We start from the raw sequence: 20,661 nt of genomic DNA, 5'->3' as shown, positions 1-20,661 counted from the left end.
CTGTGACACTTTGTCCGGTATCTCGGCAGTGAGCAAGTCCTGGGACTGACCGGAAGCACGGGTCTCGGAGACCCCGGCCCAGTACGATGGCAGCTGGCCATCTGCCTCCTAGCAGCCTGGGTCTTCATCTTCCTCTGCTGCCTGAAAGGGATCCGCAGCTCTGGCAAGGTGAGTCCGTGACGGGGGGTTGTGTTGGGGGTGGGGGCAACAGGGGTCAAAGATGTAGTAATGACAGGAAGAAGGATGGGGGAATGGGGACTGAGGAGGAGGTGGGGGGGCCAAGGGGGAATGGGGGCCAGTGACGGGGGAAGGAGGAATGTGGCGGCTGGGTAAAAGCAGACAAGGAGGTCGAAGATGAGAATGAGGGGGTGTGAAGGCGGGTCAGTAATGGGGCAAAGTCGGTCTGCGACGAGGTTGAGGTATCTGAGTGGCCCCTGCCTCCCCACCCCCTCTCCCATCACCCCCCTCCCATTCCCCCCCTCCCATTCCCCCCTCCCATTCCCCCCCTCTCCCATTCTCCCCTCTCCCACCCCCTCTCCCATCACCCCTCTCCCATCACCCCTCTCCCATCACCCCTCTCCCATTCCCCCTCTCCCATCACCCCCCTCCCATTCCCCCCCTCCCATTCTCCCCTCTCTCACCCCCTCTCCCACCCCCTCTCCCACCCCCTCTCCCACCCCCTCTCCCACCCCCTCTCCCACCCCCTCTCCCATCACCCCTCTCCCATCACTCCTCTCCCATTCCTCCCACCCCCTCTCCCATTCCTCCTCTCCCATTCCCCCTCTCCCATGCCCTCTCTCCCATTCCCCCCTCTCCCATCACCCCTCCCATTCCCTCCTCCCATTCCCTCCTCCCATTCTCCCTCTCCCATTCCCCCTCTCCCATTCCCCCTCTCCCATTCCCCCTCTCCCATTCCTCTCTCCCATTCCTCTCTCCCATTCCTCTCTCCCATTCCCCCCTCCCATTCCCCCTCTCCCATTCCCTCTCCCATTCCCTCTCCCATCCCCCTCTCTCCCATCCCTCCTCCCATCCCCCTCTCTCCCATCCCTCCTCCCATCCCCCTCTCTCCCATCCCTCCTCCCATCCCCCTCTCTCCCATCCCTCCTCCCATTCCCCCCTCTCCCATCACCCCTCCCATTCCCCCTCTCCCATTCCCCCCTCCCATTCCCCCTCTCCCATTCCCTCTCCCATTCCCCCTCTCCCATTCCCCCTCTCCCATTCCCCCTCTCCCATTCCCCCTCTCCCATCACCCCCTCTCCCATCACCCCCTCTCCCATCACCCCCTCTCCCATCCCCCCTGGCAGGGCGTTCCACACACCCGCCACTCTCTGTGTAAAAAATCTGTCTCTGAAGGGCCTGTAATGTGCTGCAGATTTCTATGTTCACTCGATGTTTTTCAAATGAAAAGTGATATGGATCATGTGCAGGCAGAAGAGATTTGTTTAATTTGGCACTGTGCCATGTACAGACACTGAGGGGCCTGGTCCGTGTACAGACACTGAGGGGCCTGGTCCGTGTACAGACAATGAGGGGCCTGGTTCGTGTACAGATACTGAGGGGCCTGGTTCGTGTAGAGACACTGAGGGGCCTGGTCCGTGTACAGACACTGAGGGGCCTGGTTTGTGTAGAGACACTGAGGGGCCTGGTCCGTGTACAGACACTGAGGGGCCTGGTCCGTGTACAGACATTGAGGGGCCTGGTTTGTGTACAGACACTGAGGGGCCTGGTCCGTGTACAGACATTGAGGGGCCTGGTTTGTGTAGAGACACTGAGGGGCCTGGTTCGTGTACAGACATTGAGGGCCCTGGTTTGTGTAGAGACACTGAGGGGCCTGGTCCGTGTACAGACACTGAGGGGCCTGGTTCGTGTACAGACAATGAGGGGCCTGGTCCGTGTACAGACACTGAGGGGCCTGGTTTGTGTAGAGACACTGAGGGGCCTGGTTTGTGTAGAGACACTGAGGGGCCTGGTCCGTGTACAGACAATGAGGGGCCTGGTCCGTGTACAGACACTGAGGGGCCTGGTTCGTGTAGAGACATTGAGGGGCCTGGTTCGCGTAGAGACACTGAGAGGCCTGGTTTGCGTACAGACACTGAGGGGCCTGGTCCGTGTACAGACACTGAGGGGCCTGGTCCGTGTACAGACACTGAGGGGCCTGGTTTGCGTACAGACACTGAGGGGCCTGGTTTGCGTACAGACACTGAGGGGCCTGGTCCGTGTACAGACACTGAGGGGCCTGGTCCGTGTACAGACACTGAGGGCCTGGTTCGTGTACAGACACTGAGGGGCCTGGTTTGCGTACAGACACTGAGGGGCCTGGTTTGCGTAGAGACACTGAGGGGCCTGGTTTGCGTACAGACACTGAGGGGCCTGGTTTGCGTACAGACATTGAGGGGCCTGGTCCGTGTACAGACACTGAGGGGCCTGGTCCGTGTACAGACAATGAGGGGCCTGGTTCGTGTACAGACAATGAGGGGCCTGGTCCGTGTACAGACACTGAGGGGCCTGGTTTGTGTAGAGACACTGAGGGGCCTGGTTTGTGTAGAGACACTGAGGGGCCTGGTCCGTGTACAGACAATGAGGGGCCTGGTCCGTGTACAGACACTGAGGGGCCTGGTTTGCGTACAGACACTGAGGGGCCTGGTTCGTGTAGAGACATTGAGGGGCCTGGTTCGCGTAGAGACACTGAGAGGCCTGGTTTGCGTACAGACACTGAGGGGCCTGGTCCGTGTACAGACACTGAGGGGCCTGGTCCGTGTACAGACACTGAGGGGCCTGGTTTGCGTACAGACACTGAGGGGCCTGGTTTGCGTACAGACACTGAGGGGCCTGGTCCGTGTACAGACACTGAGGGGCCTGGTCCGTGTACAGACACTGAGGGCCTGGTTCGTGTACAGACACTGAGGGGCCTGGTTTGCGTACAGACACTGAGGGGCCTGGTTTGCGTAGAGACACTGAGGGGCCTGGTTTGCGTAGAGACACTGAGGGGCCTGGTTTGCGTACAGACACTGAGGGGCCTGGTTTGCGTACAGACATTGAGGGGCCTGGTTTGCGTACAGACATTGAGGGGCCTGGTTCGTGTAGAGACACTGAGGGCAGAGGGCCTGGTTCGTGTACAGACACTGAGGGCAGAGGGCCTGGTTCATGTACAGATACTGAGGGGCCTGGTTCGTGTACAGATACTGAGGGGCCTGGTTCGTGTACAGATACTGAGGGGCCTGGTTCGTGTACAGACACTGAGGGCAGAGGGCCTGGTTCATGTACAGATACTGAGGGGCCTGGTTCGTGTACAGACACTGAGGGCAGAGGGCCTGGTTCATGTACAGACTCTGAGGGGCCTGGTTCGTGTACAGATACTGAGGGGCCTGGTTCGTGTAGAGACACTGAGGGGCCTGGTTTGTGTACAGACATTGAGGGGCCTGGTTCGTGTACAGATACTGAGGGGCCTGGTTTGTGTACAGACACTGAGGGGCCTGGTTCGTGTACAGACACTGAGGGGCCTGGTTTGTGTAGAGACACTGAGGGGCCTGGTTTGCGTACAGACACTGAGGGGCCTGGTTCGTGTAGAGACATTGAGGGGCCTGGTTCGCGTAGAGACACTGAGAGGCCTGGTTTGCGTACAGACACTGAGGGGCCTGGTCCGTGTACAGACAATGAGGGGCCTGGTCCGTGTACAGACACTGAGGGGCCTGGTTTGTGTAGAGACACTGAGGGGCCTGGTTTGTGTAGAGATACTGAGGGGCCTGGTTTGTGTAGAGACACTGAGGGGCCTGGTCCGTGTACAGACAATGAGGGGCCTGGTTCGTGTACAGACAATGAGGGGCCTGGTCCGTGTACAGACACTGAGGGGCCTGGTTTGTGTAGAGACACTGAGGGGCCTGGTTTGTGTAGAGACACTGAGGGGCCTGGTCCGTGTACAGACACTGAGGGGCCTGGTTTGCGTACAGACACTGAGGGGCCTGGTCCGTGTACAGACACTGAGGGGCCTGGTCCGTGTACAGACACTGAGGGCCTGGTTCGTGTACAGACACTGAGGGGCCTGGTTTGCGTACAGACACTGAGGGGCCTGGTTTGTGTAGAGACACTGAGGGGCCTGGTTTGCATAGAGACACTGAGGGGCCTGGTTTGCGTACAGACACTGAGGGGCCTGGTTTGCGTACAGACATTGAGCGGCCTGGTTTGCGTACAGACATTGAGGGGCCTGGTTCGTGTAGAGACACTGAGGGGCCTGGTTCGTGTAGAGACACTGAGGGCAGAGGGCCTGGTTCGTGTACAGACACTGAGGGCAGAGGGCCTGGTTCATGTACAGATACTGAGGGGCCTGGTTCGTGTACAGATACTGAGGGGCCTGGTTCGTGCACAGACACTGAGGGCAGAGGGCCTGGTTCATGTACAGATACTGAGGGGCCTGGTTCGTGTACAGACACTGAGGGCAGAGGGCCTGGTTCATGTACAGACTCTGAGGGGCCTGGTTCGTGTACAGATACTGAGGGGCCTGGTTCGTGTAGAGACACTGAGGGGCCTGGTTTGTGTACAGACATTGAGGGGCCTGGTTCGTGTACAGATACTGAGGGGCCTGGTTTGTGTACAGACACTGAGGGGCCTGGTTCGTGTACAGACACTGAGGGGCCTGGTTTGTGTAGAGACACTGAGGGGCCTGGTTTGTGTAGAGACACTGAGGGGCCTGGTCCGTGTACAGACAATGAGGGGCCTGGTCCGTGTACAGACACTGAGGGGCCTGGTTTGCGTACAGACACTGAGGGTCCTGGTTCGCGTAGAGACACTGAGAGGCCTGGTTTGCGTACAGACACTGAGGGGCCTGGTCCGTGTACAGACACTGAGGGGCCTGGTCCGTGTACAGACACTGAGGGGCCTGGTCCGTGTACAGACAATGAGGGGCCTGGTCCGTGTACAGACAATGAGGGGCCTGGTCCGTGTACAGACACTGAGGGGCCTGGTTTGTGTAGAGACACTGAGGGGCCTGGTTTGTGTAGAGATACTGAGGGGCCTGGTTTGTGTAGAGACACTGAGGGGCCTGGTCCGTGTACAGACACTGAGGGGCCTGGTTCGTGTACAGACACTGAGGGGCCTGGTTCGTGTACAGACATTGAGGGGCCTGGTCCGTGTACAGACATTGAGGGGCCTGGTTTGTGTAGAGACACTGAGGGGCCTGGTCCGTGTACAGACACTGAGGGGCCTGGTTCGTGTACAGACATTGAGGGGCCTGGTTTGTGTAGAGACACTGAGGGGCCTGGTCCGTGTACAGACACTGAGGGGCCTGGTCCGTGTACAGACAATGAGGGGCCTGGTTCGTGTACAGACAATGAGGGGCCTGGTCCGTGTACAGACACTGAGGGGCCTGGTTTGTGTAGAGACACTGAGGGGCCTGGTTTGTGTAGAGACACTGAGGGGCCTGGTCCGTGTACAGACAATGAGGGGCCTGGTCCGTGTACAGACACTGAGGGGCCTGGTTTGCGTACAGACACTGAGGGTCCTGGTTCGCATAGAGACACTGAGAGGCCTGGTTTGCGTACAGACACTGAGGGGCCTGGTCCGTGTACAGACACTGAGGGGCCTGGTCCATGTACAGACACTGAGGGGCCTGGTCCGTGTACAGACAATGAGGGGCCTGGTCCGTGTACAGACAATGAGGGGCCTGGTCCGTGTACAGACACTGAGGGGCCTGGTTTGTGTAGAGACACTGAGGGGCCTGGTCCGTGTACAGACACTGAGGGGCCTGGTCCGTGTACAGACAATGAGGGGCCTGGTTCGTGTACAGACAATGAGGGGCCTGGTCCGTGTACAGACACTGAGGGGCCTGGTTTGTGTAGAGACACTGAGGGGCCTGGTTTGTGTAGAGACACTGAGGGGCCTGGTCCGTGTACAGACAATGAGGGGCCTGGTCCGTGTACAGACACTGAGGGGCCTGGTTTGCGTACAGACACTGAGGGGCCTGGTTTGCGTACAGACACTGAGGGGCCTGGTTCGTGTAGAGACATTGAGGGGCCTGGTTCGCGTAGAGACACTGAGAGGCCTGGTTTGCGTACAGACACTGAGGGGCCTGGTCCGTGTACAGACACTGAGGGGCCTGGTCCGTGTACAGACACTGAGGGGCCTGGTTTGCGTACAGACACTGAGGGGCCTGGTCCGTGTACAGACACTGAGGGGCCTGGTCCGTGTACAGACACTGAGGGCCTGGTTCGTGTACAGACACTGAGGGGCCTGGTTTGCGTACAGACACTGAGGGGCCTGGTTTGTGTAGAGACACTGAGGGGCCTGGTTTGCGTAGAGACACTGAGGGGCCTGGTTTGCGTACAGACACTGAGGGGCCTGGTTTGCGTACAGACATTGAGGGGCCTGGTTTGCGTACAGACATTGAGGGGCCTGGTTCGTGTAGAGACACTGAGGGGCCTGGTTCGTGTAGAGACACTGAGGGCAGAGGGCCTGGTTCGTGTACAGACACTGAGGGCAGAGGGCCTGGTTCATGTACAGATACTGAGGGGCCTGGTTCGTGTACAGATACTGAGGGGCCTGGTTCGTGTACAGATACTGAGGGGCCTGGTTCGTGTACAGACACTGAGGGCAGAGGGCCTGGTTCATGTACAGATACTGAGGGGCCTGGTTCGTGTACAGACACTGAGGGCAGAGGGCCTGGTTCATGTACAGACTCTGAGGGGCCTGGTTCGTGTACAGATACTGAGGGGCCTGGTTCGTGTAGAGACACTGAGGGGCCTGGTTTGTGTACAGACATTGAGGGGCCTGGTTCGTGTACAGATACTGAGGGGCCTGGTTTGTGTACAGACACTGAGGGGCCTGGTTCGTGTACAGACACTGAGGGGCCTGGTTTGTGTAGAGACACTGAGGGGCCTGGTTTGCGTACAGACACTGAGGGGCCTGGTTCGTGTAGAGACATTGAGGGGCCTGGTTCGCGTAGAGACACTGAGAGGCCTGGTTTGCGTACAGACACTGAGGGGCCTGGTCCGTGTACAGACACTGAGGGGCCTGGTCCGTGTACAGACACTGAGGGGCCTGGTCCGTGTACAGACACTGAGGGGCCTGGTACGTGTACAGACACTGAGGGGCCTGGTTTGTGTAGAGACACTGAGGGGCCTGGTTTGTGTAGAGACACTGAGGGGCCTGGTTTGTGTAGAGATACTGAGGGGCCTGGTTTGTGTAGAGACACTGAGGGGCCTGGTCCGTGTACAGACACTGAGGGGCCTGGTTCGTGTACAGACATTGAGGGGCCTGGTCCGTGTACAGACATTGAGGGGCCTGGTTTGTGTAGAGACACTGAGGGGCCTGGTCCATGTACAGACACTGAGGGGCCTGGTTCGTGTACAGACATTGAGGGGCCTGGTTTGTGTAGAGACACTAAGGGGCCTGGTCCGTGTACAGACACTGAGGGGCCTGGTTCGTGTACAGATACTGAGGGGCCTGGTTCGTGTACAGACACTGAGGGCAGAGGGCCTGGTTCATGTACAGATACTGAGGGGCCTGGTTCGTGTACAGACATTGAGGGGCCTGGTTTGTGTACAGATACTGAGGGGCCTGGTTCGTGTAGAGACACTGAGGGGCCTGGTTCGTGTAGAGACACTGAGGGGCCTGGTTCGTGTAGAGACACTGAGGGGCCTGGTTCGTGTAGAGACACTGAGGGGCCTGGTTTGCGTACAAACACTGAGGGGCCTGGTTTGCGTACAGACACTGAGGGGCCTGGTTTGTGTAGAGACATTGAGGGGCCTGGTTCGTGTACAGACATTGAGGGGCCTGGTTTGTGTACAGACTCTGAGGGGCCTGGTTCGTGTACAGACACTGAGGGGCCTGGTTCGTGTAGAGACACTGAGGGGCCTGGTTTGCGTACAGACACTGAGGGGCCTGGTTTGTGTACAGACATTGAGGGGCCTGGTTTGTGTGCAGATACTGAGGGGCCTGGTTTGTGTACAGATACTGAGGGGCCTGGTTCGTGTACAGACACTGAGGGGCCTGGTTCGTGTAGAGACACTGAGGGGCCTGGTTTGCGTACAGACACTGAGGGGCCTGGTTTGCGTACAGACACTGAGGGGCCTGGTTTGTGTACAGACACTGAGGGGCCTGGTTCGTGTAGAGACACTGAGGGCAGAGGGCCTGGTCTGAGAGATTGCAGATGGCCTGTTACCACCTCACTGCTGGGGGCTGTTTCCCTGTTTCAGATTGTGTACATCACCGCTACGTTCCCCTACCTGGTGTTAATTGTACTGATCATCCGCGGAGCCACACTGCAGGGTTCCCTCCGCGGGGTCCAGTTCTACCTCAGTACCAACTGGCAGCGCCTGGGCAGTGCGCAGGTAGGCAGCGGCTCGCACACTCTCACACACCACACCCAGGGGCCAGGGGTCAGTGCGGAGGGCAGGAGAGGAGGGACGGACGCTGGGTATGGGAGTCACGGCAAGATTCCCAGCTCACTGCCGGCTCAGGAGAGATCGGCCGCTGGGGTTGGGGGGTCGCAGCCCGTCTCCAACCGCTGGGGGCACTCCGCAAAGTTTATACAGAGAGAGAGCAGTGGGAGAAGAGGGGAAAGAGGGGGAAGGAGGGAGGGAGAGTGTGAGGAGGAGCAGGAGAGAGAGGGAGAGAGGGGAAGTGAGGAGAGAGAGAGGGAGGGGGAGAGTGGAGGAGAAGAGAGAGGCAATAGGAAGGAAGAGGGTGAAGGGGAGAAAGAGAGCGACACAGTGAGAGAGAGAGTGAGTATGAGGGAGAGATGGGTAGAATATGAGAAAGAAAGGAAAGAGAGAAAGAAGGGGAGAGTGTGTGAATGTGAGCCATTCTGAACCCTTGACTCTCTCACCTACTGCCCTGATGTCATGATGCCGCCCCACCCCTCATGCCCTTCCCCTTCCCCGTCCGACTCCCTCCCCACCCCCAGCCGATGTCGCCATGTCACTCAGCTTCCCGTCGTTTCCCTCAGGTGTGGAACGACGCTGCTTCCCAGATCTTCTACTCGCTGGGCATCGGATTTGGGGGCCTGCTGTCGATGGCTTCTTACAACAAGTTTGACAACAATGTGGTCAGGTGAGAAACATCCCATCAGCCTTGGGTGGAGATCCCTCACAAGTCAGAGATCCCTCACAGAGTGGAGATTCTTCACAGGGTGGAGATCCCTCACAGGCTGGAACTCCCTCACGCATCAGAGATCCCTCACAGGGTGGAGATTCTTCACAGTGTGGAGATCCCTCACAGGGAGGAGATTCCTCACAGAGCAGAGATCCTCACAGGGTTGAAATCCCTCATGCTGGAACTCCCTTGCAGTGGAGCATAAGGTAGGGTCTCCAGTGTGCGGTCCCTTGAGGTGGAGATCCATCAAAGTGGGGATCCCTTTCCTGAAATCCCCATGTGGTATAACTCCTCTGCATGGGAGATCCCCCCAGTGCTTCCCACAGCCAGACCAGCCATGATGTTATCGACTGGTGGAGCCAGCTCGACAGGCCAGATGACCAATTCCTGCTCCCAGTTCTGTGGTTATGAAGAACTTGAAGCTTTCAGTCCTCTTGCCCTTAGCACCCTTGGTGTAGACAGGAGCATATGCACCATGCCCTCTCTCTGAGATCAATGGGCACCAATAGCTCAGTATCTCTGACAATTGTCAGTGACAGTGGGGAGAGCTGACCGCTGGCCAGGTCCATCAGTAACCTGGGTCATCTCTGCCAGGGACACACTGGTCATCGTTACCGGCAACTGTATCACGAGCTTTTTCGCTGGATTTGCCATTTTCTCCATCCTGGGACACATGGCGTGGAAGAAGGGCGTGGAGGTGAGCGACGTGGCAGACACAGGTGAGATAATGATTGTTGTCAGTCTTCAATGGAGAATCTGTGAGCTTCCTCCTCACCGTCCCACCACATACACCCAGGGTCAGACACAGAGTGAAACTCCCTCCACACCGTCCCACCACACATACCCAGGGTCAGACACGGAGTGAAACTCCCTCTCCACTGTCCCATCACACACTCCCGGGGTCAGACACAGAGTGAAGCTCCCTCCACACCCTCCCATCACACACTCCCGGGGTCAGACACAGAGTGAAACTCCCTCCACACCCTCCCATCACACACTCCTGGGGTCAGACACAGAGTGAAACTCCCTCTACACCGTCCTATCACAGGCTCCCAGGGTCAGACACAGAGTGAAGCTCCCTCCACACCCTCCCATCACACACTCCTGGGGTCAGACACAGAGTGAAACTCCCTCTCCACCGTCCCATCACACACTCCCGGGGTCAGACACAGAGTGAAGCTCCCTCTCTCCTGCTCCCTTTCTCCCATCCTGTTGATGTCTGAGCTGTCAAGGGAACATGGCCACGGATGGGCAGGGGCCTGGGGTGTGTGAAATGATCGGCAGTGTGGACTGTGTGGACTGTGTGTGCTGTCTGTGTCCCAGACACGTTTTCATCCGCTCTCTTTGTCCACCTCAGGTCCTGGCCTGGCATTTGTGGCATACCCAGAGGCCCTCGCTCTCTTGCCTGGCTCCTTCATTTGGTCGATCCTATTCTTCCTAATGCTCTTCACTCTCGGCATTGATACTCTGGTAATTAACACCATCACTTCCTGTGGATAAACACCTATGGACCAGCGCTGGACTTCTCAGTCTGGTCCTGTCGGTCTGCCTCTCTCCTCTTTTGCCTCCATGGGGGAAATTGCCGAGACCCTTCTTGAGATATTTGCTCTGTCGTTAGCCACTGGCAAATTTCTGGAAGACTGAAGAGTGGCTAATATTGTTCCATTGTTCAATAAGGGTCCCTTTATGGCAGGGAAAGGATGGTTGGGTGAAGGAATCATGGTTGACAAGAGATGTGGAACATCTAGTCAAGAGGAAGTAAGAAGCCTACTTAAGGTTTAGGAAGCAGGGATCAGACAGGGATCCAGAGAGTTACATGGTAACCAGAGCAGAGCTTAAGAATGGACGTAGGAGAGTTGGTGGAGGGTGGGCTGGGGGAGTCATGAGAAGGTCTTGGTGCTCCGGATTATGGAAAACAACCAAAGTATTCTGGAGGTATGTATAGACTAGAGTGAATGTAGGAGAGACCAGGGATAGAAGGGGAACCCATGCCTGGAGGAGGTGGAGGAGGTCATTAATGAATACTTTGCTTCAGTATTCACCAGTTAAGTCACAGTCATAGTCATACTTTATTGATCCCGGGGGAAACTGGTTTTCATTATAGTTGCACCATAAATAATAAATAGTAATAAAACCACAAATAGTTAAATAGTAATATTTAAATTATGCCAGGAAATAAGTCCAGGACCAGCCTATTGGCTCAGGGTGTCTGACCCTCCAAGGGAGGAGTTGTAAAGTTTGATGGCCACAGGCAGGAATGACTTCCTATGACGCTCAGTGTTGCATCTCGGAGGAATGAGTCTCTGGCTGAATGTACTCCTGTGCCCAACCAGTACATTATGTAGTGGATGGGAGACATTGACCAAGATGGCATGCAACTTAGACAGCATCCTCTTTTCAGACACCACCGTCAGAGAGTCCAGTTCCATCCCTACAACATCACTGGTCTTGATGATTGTGAGGACAGCATAGAACACACTGATTTGGTAAAACATATTGATGGTAAGAAAGATGATGTGCTGGAACTTCTGAAAAACATTGGGATATCCAAGATCTCGGGGCTGAATGGGACATACCCCAGGTTACTACAGGAAGTGAAGGAAGAGATTGCTGCTGGCAATGATCTTCACATCCTCACTGGTGACAGGAATAGCACCAGATGACTGGATGTGGAAAATGTTATTCGTTTTCAAGAAAGGCAGTAGGGATAATCCTGGGAATTACAGACCAGTGAGTCTTAGGTCTATGGTGACTCACAGACAGACACATAGATGATAGAAAAATACTGTAAGACTGTAAGAATAGGAGCAGAATTAGGCTATTTAGTCTACTGAGTCTGCTTTGCCACTTTATCATGGCTGATTCATTTTTCCTCTCAGCCCCAGTCGCCTGCCTTCTCCCCGTATCTGTTCATGCAACTATTCTAGAATCTAATAGAGGGTTATGTAGGAGGGAAGGGTTAGATTGATCTTGGAGTAGGTTAAAAGGTCGGCACAACATTGTGGGCTGAAGGGCCTGTATTGTTCTATGTTCTAAGTGCAGAAGTGTTCCGTTGTTTAAAAAAGGATCGAAAAGTAATCTGGGAAATTATAGGCCGGTGAGTTTAACGTCAGTAGTAGGTAAGTTATTGAAGGGAGTACTAAGAGGCAGAATCTACAAGCATTTGGATAGACAGGGGCTTATTAGGGAGAGTCAACATGGCTTTGTGCGTGGTGGGTCATGTTTGACCAATCTGTTGGAGTTTTTCGAGGAGGTTACCAGGAAAGTGGATGAAGGGAAGGCAATGGATATTGTCTACATGGACTTCAGTAAGGCCTTTGACAAGGTCCCGCATGGGAGGTTAGTTAGGAAAATTCAGTCGCTAGGTATACATGGAGAGGTGGTAAATTGGATTGGACATTGGCTCGATGGAAGAAGCCAGACAGTGGTGGTAGAGAATTGCTTCTCTGAGTGGAGGCCTGTGACTAGTGGTGTGCCACAGGGATCAGTGCTGGGTCCATTGTTATTTGTCATCTGTATCAATGATCTGGATGATAATGTGGTAAATTGGATCAGCAAGTTTGCTGATGATACAAAGATTGGAGGTGTAGTAGACAGTGAGGAAGGTTTTCAGAGCCTGCAGAGGGACTTGGACCAGCTGGAAAAATGGCAGATGGAGTTTAATACTGACAAGTGTGAGGTATTGCACGTTGGAAGGACAAACCAAGGTAGAACATACAGGGTTAATGGTAAGGCACTGAGGAGTGCAGTGGAACAGAGGGATCTGGGAATACAGATACAAAATTCCCTAAAAGTGTCGTCACAGGTAGATAGGGTCGTAAAGAGAGCTTTTGGTGCATTGGCCTTTATTAATCGAAGTGTTGAGTATAAGAACTGGAATGTTATGATGAGGTTGTATAAGGCATTGGTGAGGCCGAATCTGGAGTATTGTGTTCAGTTTTGGTCACCAAATTACAGGAAGGATATAAATAAGGTTGAAAGAGTGCAGAGAAGGTTTACAAGGATGTTGCCGGGACTTGAGAAACTCAGCTACAGAGAAAGGTTGAATAGGTTAGGACTTTATTCCCTGGAGCGTAGAAGAATGAGGGGAGATTTGATAGAGGTATATAAAATTATGATGGGTATAGATAGAGTGAATGCAAGCAGGCTTTTTTCACTGAGGCAAGGGGAGAAAAAAACCAGAGGACATGGGTTAAGGGTGAGGGGGGAAAAGTTTAAAGGGAACATTGGGGGGGGGCTTCTTCACACAGAGAGTGGTGGGAGTATGGAATGAGCTGCCAGACGAGGTGGTAAATGCGAGTTCTTTTTTAACATTTCAGAATAAATTGGACAGATACATGGATAGGAGGTGTATGGAGGGATATGGTCCGTGTGCAGGTCAGTGGGACTAGGCAGAAAATGGTTCGGCACAGCCAAGAAGGGCCAAAGGGCCTGATTCTGTGCTGTAGTTTCTATGGTTCTATGGATAGACAAGCTGTTGCAAATGCAGAACGACTCCCACAGGTGATTTTAATTTTCATGTGGATTTCACAGAGTTGACCAGCTCACGTTGGAAGAGAAATGAAATTTCCAGAGTGGGTCAGAATAGTTTGCAGTAAACTGAGTGATGAGGCTGAGTTGTGAGTCAGTGGATGGGCTGAACTCCCCCCCCCCCCCCCCCCCCATATGCAGTAAGTGCGGCAATATCAAAAGTTCATCTTTATTGTACAGGAGGTAAATTGGTTTATTAGTTTATTCCTGTCCCATGTATCAAGAGAACTTCGTCTCAGTCTGGAGACCTTTGTCCGGGTCTGGAGATCCTCGTCTCAGTCAGGAGACCTTTGTCCGGGTCTGGAGACCTAATCTCAGGCAGGAGACCTTTGTCCGGGTCTGGAGACCCTCGTCTCAGTCTGGAGACCCTCATTTCAGTCTGGAGATGCTCGTCTCAGTCTGGAGAACACATTTCAGGAAGGCTGCATTGGTTTATTGGTTTATTCCTGTCCCATGTACCGAGAGACACTGAGACACTTGTCTTGCATATTGGTCACACAGTGTATGAGGGTAGAACAAGGTAAAACAATATCAATGCAGAATAAATCGATGCAGTTACAGTGTAAGTGCAGTGTAGGTAGACAATAGGGTGCAAAAGTATAATGAGGTAGGTAGTCAGGTCACCACTCCATACTACAGACCCTTCAATAGTCTCATAACAGCAGGGAGGAAGCTGCCCTGAGCCTGGTGGTATGTGCTTTCAGGTACGTATGTATCTTCTGCCCATTGGGAGGCCTAGATAGAGTAGATGTGGAGAGGATGTTTCCTATAGTGGGTGAGTCTAGGACCAGAGGGCACAGCCTCAGAATAGAGAGACGCCCATTTAGAACGGAGATGAGCAGGAATTTCTTTAGCCAGAGGGTGGTGAATCTGTGGAATTCATTGCTACGATCAGCTGTGGAGGCCGCGTCATTGGGTATATTTAAGATGGAGGTTGATAGGTTCTTGATAAGTCAGGGGTCAAAGGTTACAGAGAGAAGGCAGGAGAACGGGGTTCAGGGGGATAATAAATCAGACATGATGGAATGGCAGAACAGATACGATGGGCCGAAAGGCCTAATTCTGCTCCTATGTCTTATGATTTTATGGCCTTATTGTCACAGGGAGAACATACAAACTTCCACAGGCAGCAGTGGGAATTGAACCCGGTTACAGGTTCTGTAATAGTGTTATGATAACCGCTACACTCCCGTGATTACACAGGTTGTTTTACTGAGGTTGAACTCAGAGGGACAAACCTTCACAACTGCCAGGCCAGAGACAATTTGTCCGCGTCCGCCTGAGGCCCTGGATTTCCTGTCAGCGGCTGGTGTGCTGCAGTTGCCTGTGTGTCCACCAGGTGGTAGCAGTGCTCCCCTCCACGCTCTGCCCCGAAAGTATGAACTGATGGATCACCTCCACTCCGTCGGCCAAAAGCCAGATTTCCCAGTGGGCAACCACTTTAAATCCTATCCCCATTCCCGTTCCAACGTGTTGGTCCATGGCCTCCCCTCGCATCACGACGAGGCCACTCTCAGCGTGGAGGAACAACACCTCACGTTCCGTCTGAGTAGCCTCCAACCTGGTGGCATGAATATCAATTTTCTGCTTCCAGTAAAATGCTTTTCCCTCCCCCTCCTCTCTTCTTCTATTCCCCACTCTGGCCTCTTACCTCTTCTCCTCACCAGCCTATCTCATCCCCCTCCTGCCCCTCCTACTTCTTCCCTTTCATGGTCCACTCACTTCTCCTGAAAGACTCCTTTCCCTCCAGCCCTTTACCCTTCCCACTCAGCTGGCTTCACCTATCACCTTCCAGCTTTTCCTCTTGCCCCTCCCTCACTTCTTTATTCCGGTGTCTTTCCCCTTCCCTTTGACCTGCTGTAGGGTCTCAATGCGAAACGTCAACTGTTTATTCATTTCCGTAGATGCTGCCTGGCCTGCTGAGTTCCTCCAGCCTTTTGTGTGTGTTGCTCTGGATTTACAGCGACTGCAGAATCTCCTGTCTTTACTGTTAACTGAGTGATTCTAGGGGCATGTTATCTCCCTGAACACCCTGACACTCGTGAAATGGCCAGAGGGAAGGGGGGCATTGTATGCAGAAAGACCAGTGGTATCCAGACCTACAGCCCTGCCTGAGGTAGAGAGGGTCAGGCTGTGGAACAAGCCGGCCGTGACTGTCCAATACTCCTATATCCTTGATATAGGCAATGAGTAAAATCCCTGTAGGCTACAGCCACGGTGAGGGGGCGGTGTGGTGAAGGGGCATTTACAGAGATTCACTCTGGTGAAAATCGCACAGGGTTCCAGGGTTCCATTCCAGAAATGGTCGTGTCAACCCTGTCAGTCCCTGCGAAATTTGGAGTCATCGAGCACTACAGCACAGAAACAGGCCCTTCAGCCCATCTAGTCCATGTCAAACCATAATTCTACCTAGTCTCATTGACCAACACCTGGACCACAGCCTCCGTACCCCTCCCATCCATGTACCTCTCCAATTCTCTCTTAAATGTTGAACTCAAAACTGACACCGACATCCCATTGCACACTCTCACCACCCTCTGAGTAAAGAAGTTCCCCTTAAACGTTTCATGTTTCACCCTCAACCAATGACCCGTAGTTTTAGTCTCACCTGACCTCAGTAGAAAAAGCCTACTTGCATTTACCTCTATCAAATCTCCTCTCAATCTACTCTCTAGCCTATTCAATCTTCCCCTGCAACTCAGGTCCTCAAGTCCCGACAACATCCTTGTCAATTTTCTCTGACACGATTCAACCTTGTTTATATATTTCCTGTGACCAAACTATACACAATATTCCAATTTAAGCCTCACCAATGTCTTACACATTTTCAACATAACATCCCATCCCCTGTACTTAGTACATTGATTTATGAAGGTCAATGTGCCAAAAACTTTCTTTACGACCCTACCTACCTGTGACACCACTTTCAATGAATTATGGACCTGTATTCCCAGATCCCTTTATTCTACCACATCCCTCAGTGCCCTGCCGTTCACTGTGTGAGACCTACCCTGGTTAGTCTGACCGAAATGCAAAACCTTGCACTTGTCTGCATTAAGTTCCATCTGCCATTTTTCAGCCCATTTTTCCAGCTGGTCCAGATCCATCTGCAAGCCATGATCACCTTCCCCACTGTCTATTACACCCTCAATATAGGTGTCATCTGCAGTTGGCCGCATTATCATCCAGATCATTGATATAAATGACAAACAACATCAGACCCAGCTCTGATCCCTGCAGCACTCCAGTAGTCACGGGCCTCCAGTCAGAGAGGCAACCATCTACTACCCCTCCCTGGCTTCTCCTATGAAGTCAATGTCTAAACCAATTTACTATCTCATCTTCAATGCCAAACAATTGAACCTTCTTGAAAACCTCCCATGCGGGACCTTGTCAAATGCCTTGCTAACATCCATGTAGACAACATCCACTGCCTTGCCTTCTTCAACTTTCCTGGTAACCTCCTCAAAAAGCTCCATAAGATTGGTTAGACATCATCTACCACACACAAAGCCTTGTCGACTATCCTTAATCAGTCCCTGTCTATCCAAATACTTATGTATCTGGTCTCTTCGAATACCTCCCAATAACTTTCCCATTACTGATGTCAGGCCCACTGGCCTGTAATTTCCTGGCTTATTCTTTAGAGCTTTTCTCAAACTACATTAGCTGTCCTCCAATCCTCCAGCACCTCACCTCTGGCTACGTCTGTCTTAAATATCTCAGCTAGGGCCCCCGAAATTTATACACCAACCTCCCACAGTGCCTAAGGGAACACTTTGTCAGGTCCTGGGGATTTAATCATTCTAATTTGCCTCAAGACAGCAAACATCTCCTCCTCTATAATCTGTATTGGGTCCATGACCTTGCTGTTGCTTTGCCTCACTTCGATAGACTCTGTGTCCCTCTCCCGAGTAAATACAGATGCAGAAAATCCATTTAAGATCTTCCCCATCTCCTTCGGCTCCATATACGGATTACCGTTCTGATCTTCCAGAGGACCAGTTTTGTCCCTTGCAATCCTTTTGCTCTTAACAAATCTGTAGAATCCCTGAGGATTCTCCTTCACTTTGTCCGCTAGGACAACCTTGTGCCTTCTTTTAACCCTCCGGATTTTCTTCTTAAGTGTTTCCTTCTCTTTCATTTCTTACACTTCATCAGCACCTGATTTGTTCCTGCCTACCTATACCTGCTATGCACTTCCCTCTTTTTTCTTAACCAGGGCCTCAATATCTGTCAGACGCCAAGGTTCCATAACCCTGTTATCTTTGCCTTTTATTTGACAGGAACACACGAACTCTGTGCACGTAAAATTTCACTTTCGAAGGGCTCTCACTGACCAGGTACACCTTTGCCAGAAATCAGCATTCAGACTCAGTAAATCCAAGAACCACAATAGAATCAATGAAAAACCACACCCAACACAACAAACAGACAACCAATGTACAAAAGACAACAAACTGCAAATACAAAAGAAATAATAATGAAAATAAATAAAAAAGCAAGAGATATCAAGAACATGAGACCAAGTCTCACTATGTCATAGTTCCACATGCTGGTCCATTCCCTAAGCTCACCACCTTTCCTACAATGCTCCTTGCATTGAAGTATACACTCTCAGAACATTAGTCCCACCATTTCTTCCCGTCAATGAAACATTACTGAACAGTACAAACCCTTCGGCCCACAATGTTGTTCTGACCAATCTAACCCTTCCCTTCATTTTTCTATCATCCGTGTTCCTGAATAAGAGTCTTTTAAATCTCCTTAATGTATCTGCCTCCACCACCACCCCTGTCAGCACATTCCACACACCCAGCACTCTCTGAGTAAAAATAACTACCTACTTTCCTCCAGTCATCTTAAAATTATGCCTGCTTGTTTTAGCCATTTTCGCCCTGGGAAAATGTCTCTGACTGCCGACTCTTTCGATGTCTCTTATCATCTTGTATACCTCAATCAAGTCACCTCTCATCCTCCTTCACTCCAAAAAGAAAAGTCCCAGCTCACTCAACCTCTCCTCATAAGGCATGCTCTCAAATCCAGGCAGTGTCCTGGTAAATCTCCTCTGCACCCTCTCTAAAACCTCCACATCCTTCCTCTAAATGAGGCGACCAGAACTTTGAGAGTGGATTTTGTGGGTGGGGGAGATTGTCTGTGGGCTGTGGGAGGGGATTCAGTGGGGAGGTGGGAGTGTCATGTACCCCGTGACAGGTTAATGAACCAGCAGAGATGGAAAGCACTTTGGAGTCCAGTATTGCTATTAACTAATAATATTTATTAGTAACTAGGCAATACAATAATATAAAATCAGATATATAAAACAGGTTAGCAATGCTTAGATATGTATAAGTGTGGAAATATATGAAAACCAAACTTCTTCAAGTCTAGGGGTAAACAGGTAGTCTTATGGTGATGAGTAAAGTTCAGTTCAGTTCGTGGTATTGAGTAGTGATGGAGAGAGAGAGAGGGAGAGATTTGAGTCTTCAGGTGAGCTGACGCCGTTGATCTTCCTGTTGTCCTCCAAAATCCTTCAGAAGTCACCGACTGTGACCACAACAAAGGGAACCGTTCTTCTGTGGTGGAATTATCAACCCAGGTGAGGGTTGTCCACACGAATAACTCCCCACCGGTCACACCCTTTTCACACTGTGAGAGCCACTGATCGATCCGCCTGATCGATCCTCCAAAACCCACCTTTCCTGCGGGCACAACAAAGCTCATCCAGTGTCCAAAACCATGTGTCTGTCAGTCTGTCAGCTGACCTTCTATTTATCTCACCACACTGAACACCAGCTGTCCATCAAGTAGCTCCTCCCTTCTCTCTCTGTAAGAACACAGAAGCTGACAGTGTCCTTGCAAAGTGTAAACATGCTGCAGAGAGACCATAACACCATCTCCAAGCAGTCTTCGCCTCTCTCTCTCTTAGTAACAAGGTGTTTGATATTGAACAACTCTCTCTCTCTCCCTTCTCAAAAGCACAGTTCATAGGGGTAATTCAGGACCCCGTCACAGGAGAATCCGCCATTTGGGAACGTGGGTGGGGAGAGAATCGGTGATGGGGGAGAGTACCCATGGGGTGTGGGAGGGATTCAGTGGGGGGGGGGAGTCAGTGATGGGGAGAGTACCCATGGGGTGTGGGAGGGATTCAGTGGGGGGGGGGAGTCGGTGATGGGGAGAGTACCCATGGGGTGTGGGAGTGATTCAGTGGGGGGGGGAGTCAGTGATGGGGAGAGTACCCATGGGGTGTGGGAGGGATTCAGTGGGGGGGGGAGTCAGTGATGGGGAGAGTACCCATGGGGTGTGGGAGGGATTCAGTGGGGGGGGGGGGAGTCAGTGATGGGGAGAGTACCCATGGGGTGTGGGAGGGATTCAGTGGGGGGGGGAGTCAGTGATGGGGAGAGTACCCATGGGGTGTGGGAGGGATTCAGTGGGGGGGGGGAGTCAGTGATGGGGAGAGTACCCATGGGGTGTGGGAGGGATTCAGTGGGGGGGGGAGTCAGTGATGGGGAGAGTACCCATGGTGTGTGGGAGGGATTCAGTGGGGGGGGGGAGTCAGTGATGGGGAGAGTACCCATGGGGTGTGGGAGGGATTCAGTGGGGGGGGGAGTCAGTGATGGGGAGAGTACCCATGGGGTGTGGGAGGGATTCAGTGGGGGGGGGGGGAGTCAGTGATGGGGAGAGTACCCATGGGGTGTGGGAGGGATTCAGTGGGGCGGGGGGGGAGTCAGTGATGGGGAGAGTACCCATGGGGTGTGGGAGGGATTCAGTGGGGGGGGGAGTCAGTGATGGGGAGAGTACCCATGGGGTGTGGGAGGGATTCAGTGGGGGGGGGGAGTCAGTGATGGGGAGAGTACCCATGGGGTGTGGGAGGGATTCAGTGGGGCGGGGGGGGAGTCAGTGATGGGGAGAGTACCCATGGGGTGTGGGAGGGATTCAGTGGGGCGGGGGGGGAGTCAGTGATGGGGAGAGTACCCATGGGGTGTGGGAGGGATTCAGTGGGGCGGGGGGGGAGTCAGTGATGGGGAGAGTACCCATGGGGTGTGG

General features: G+C 53.1%; 1 protein-coding gene across 2 annotated transcripts in view; it reads left to right on the top strand.

The window, feature by feature from the left end:
* slc6a7 (solute carrier family 6 member 7) overlaps positions 1–20,661 on the top strand; it is an 87,024-nt gene that overhangs the window by 48,633 nt on the left and 17,730 nt on the right. Inside the window, exons 6-10 of one of the 2 annotated variants that reach the window (XM_072262435.1) lie at positions 30–168; positions 8,187–8,321; positions 8,939–9,042; positions 9,679–9,803; positions 10,442–10,554. In XM_072262435.1, coding sequence (XP_072118536.1) covers positions 30–168; positions 8,187–8,321; positions 8,939–9,042; positions 9,679–9,803; positions 10,442–10,554 — 616 coding nt within the window. The remainder of the gene's footprint in view (positions 1–29; positions 169–8,186; positions 8,322–8,938; positions 9,043–9,678; positions 9,804–10,441; positions 10,555–20,661) is intronic. The other variant, XM_072262436.1, reaches the window with a different exon arrangement.

The sequence above is a fragment of the Mobula birostris genome, chromosome 7, assembly GCF_030028105.1.
Source record: "Mobula birostris isolate sMobBir1 chromosome 7, sMobBir1.hap1, whole genome shotgun sequence".
Lineage (NCBI taxonomy): Eukaryota > Metazoa > Chordata > Chondrichthyes > Myliobatiformes > Myliobatidae > Mobula > Mobula birostris.
The sequence above is the reverse complement of the archived record's forward strand: the minus strand, read 5'-3'. Positions and strand labels throughout refer to the sequence as shown.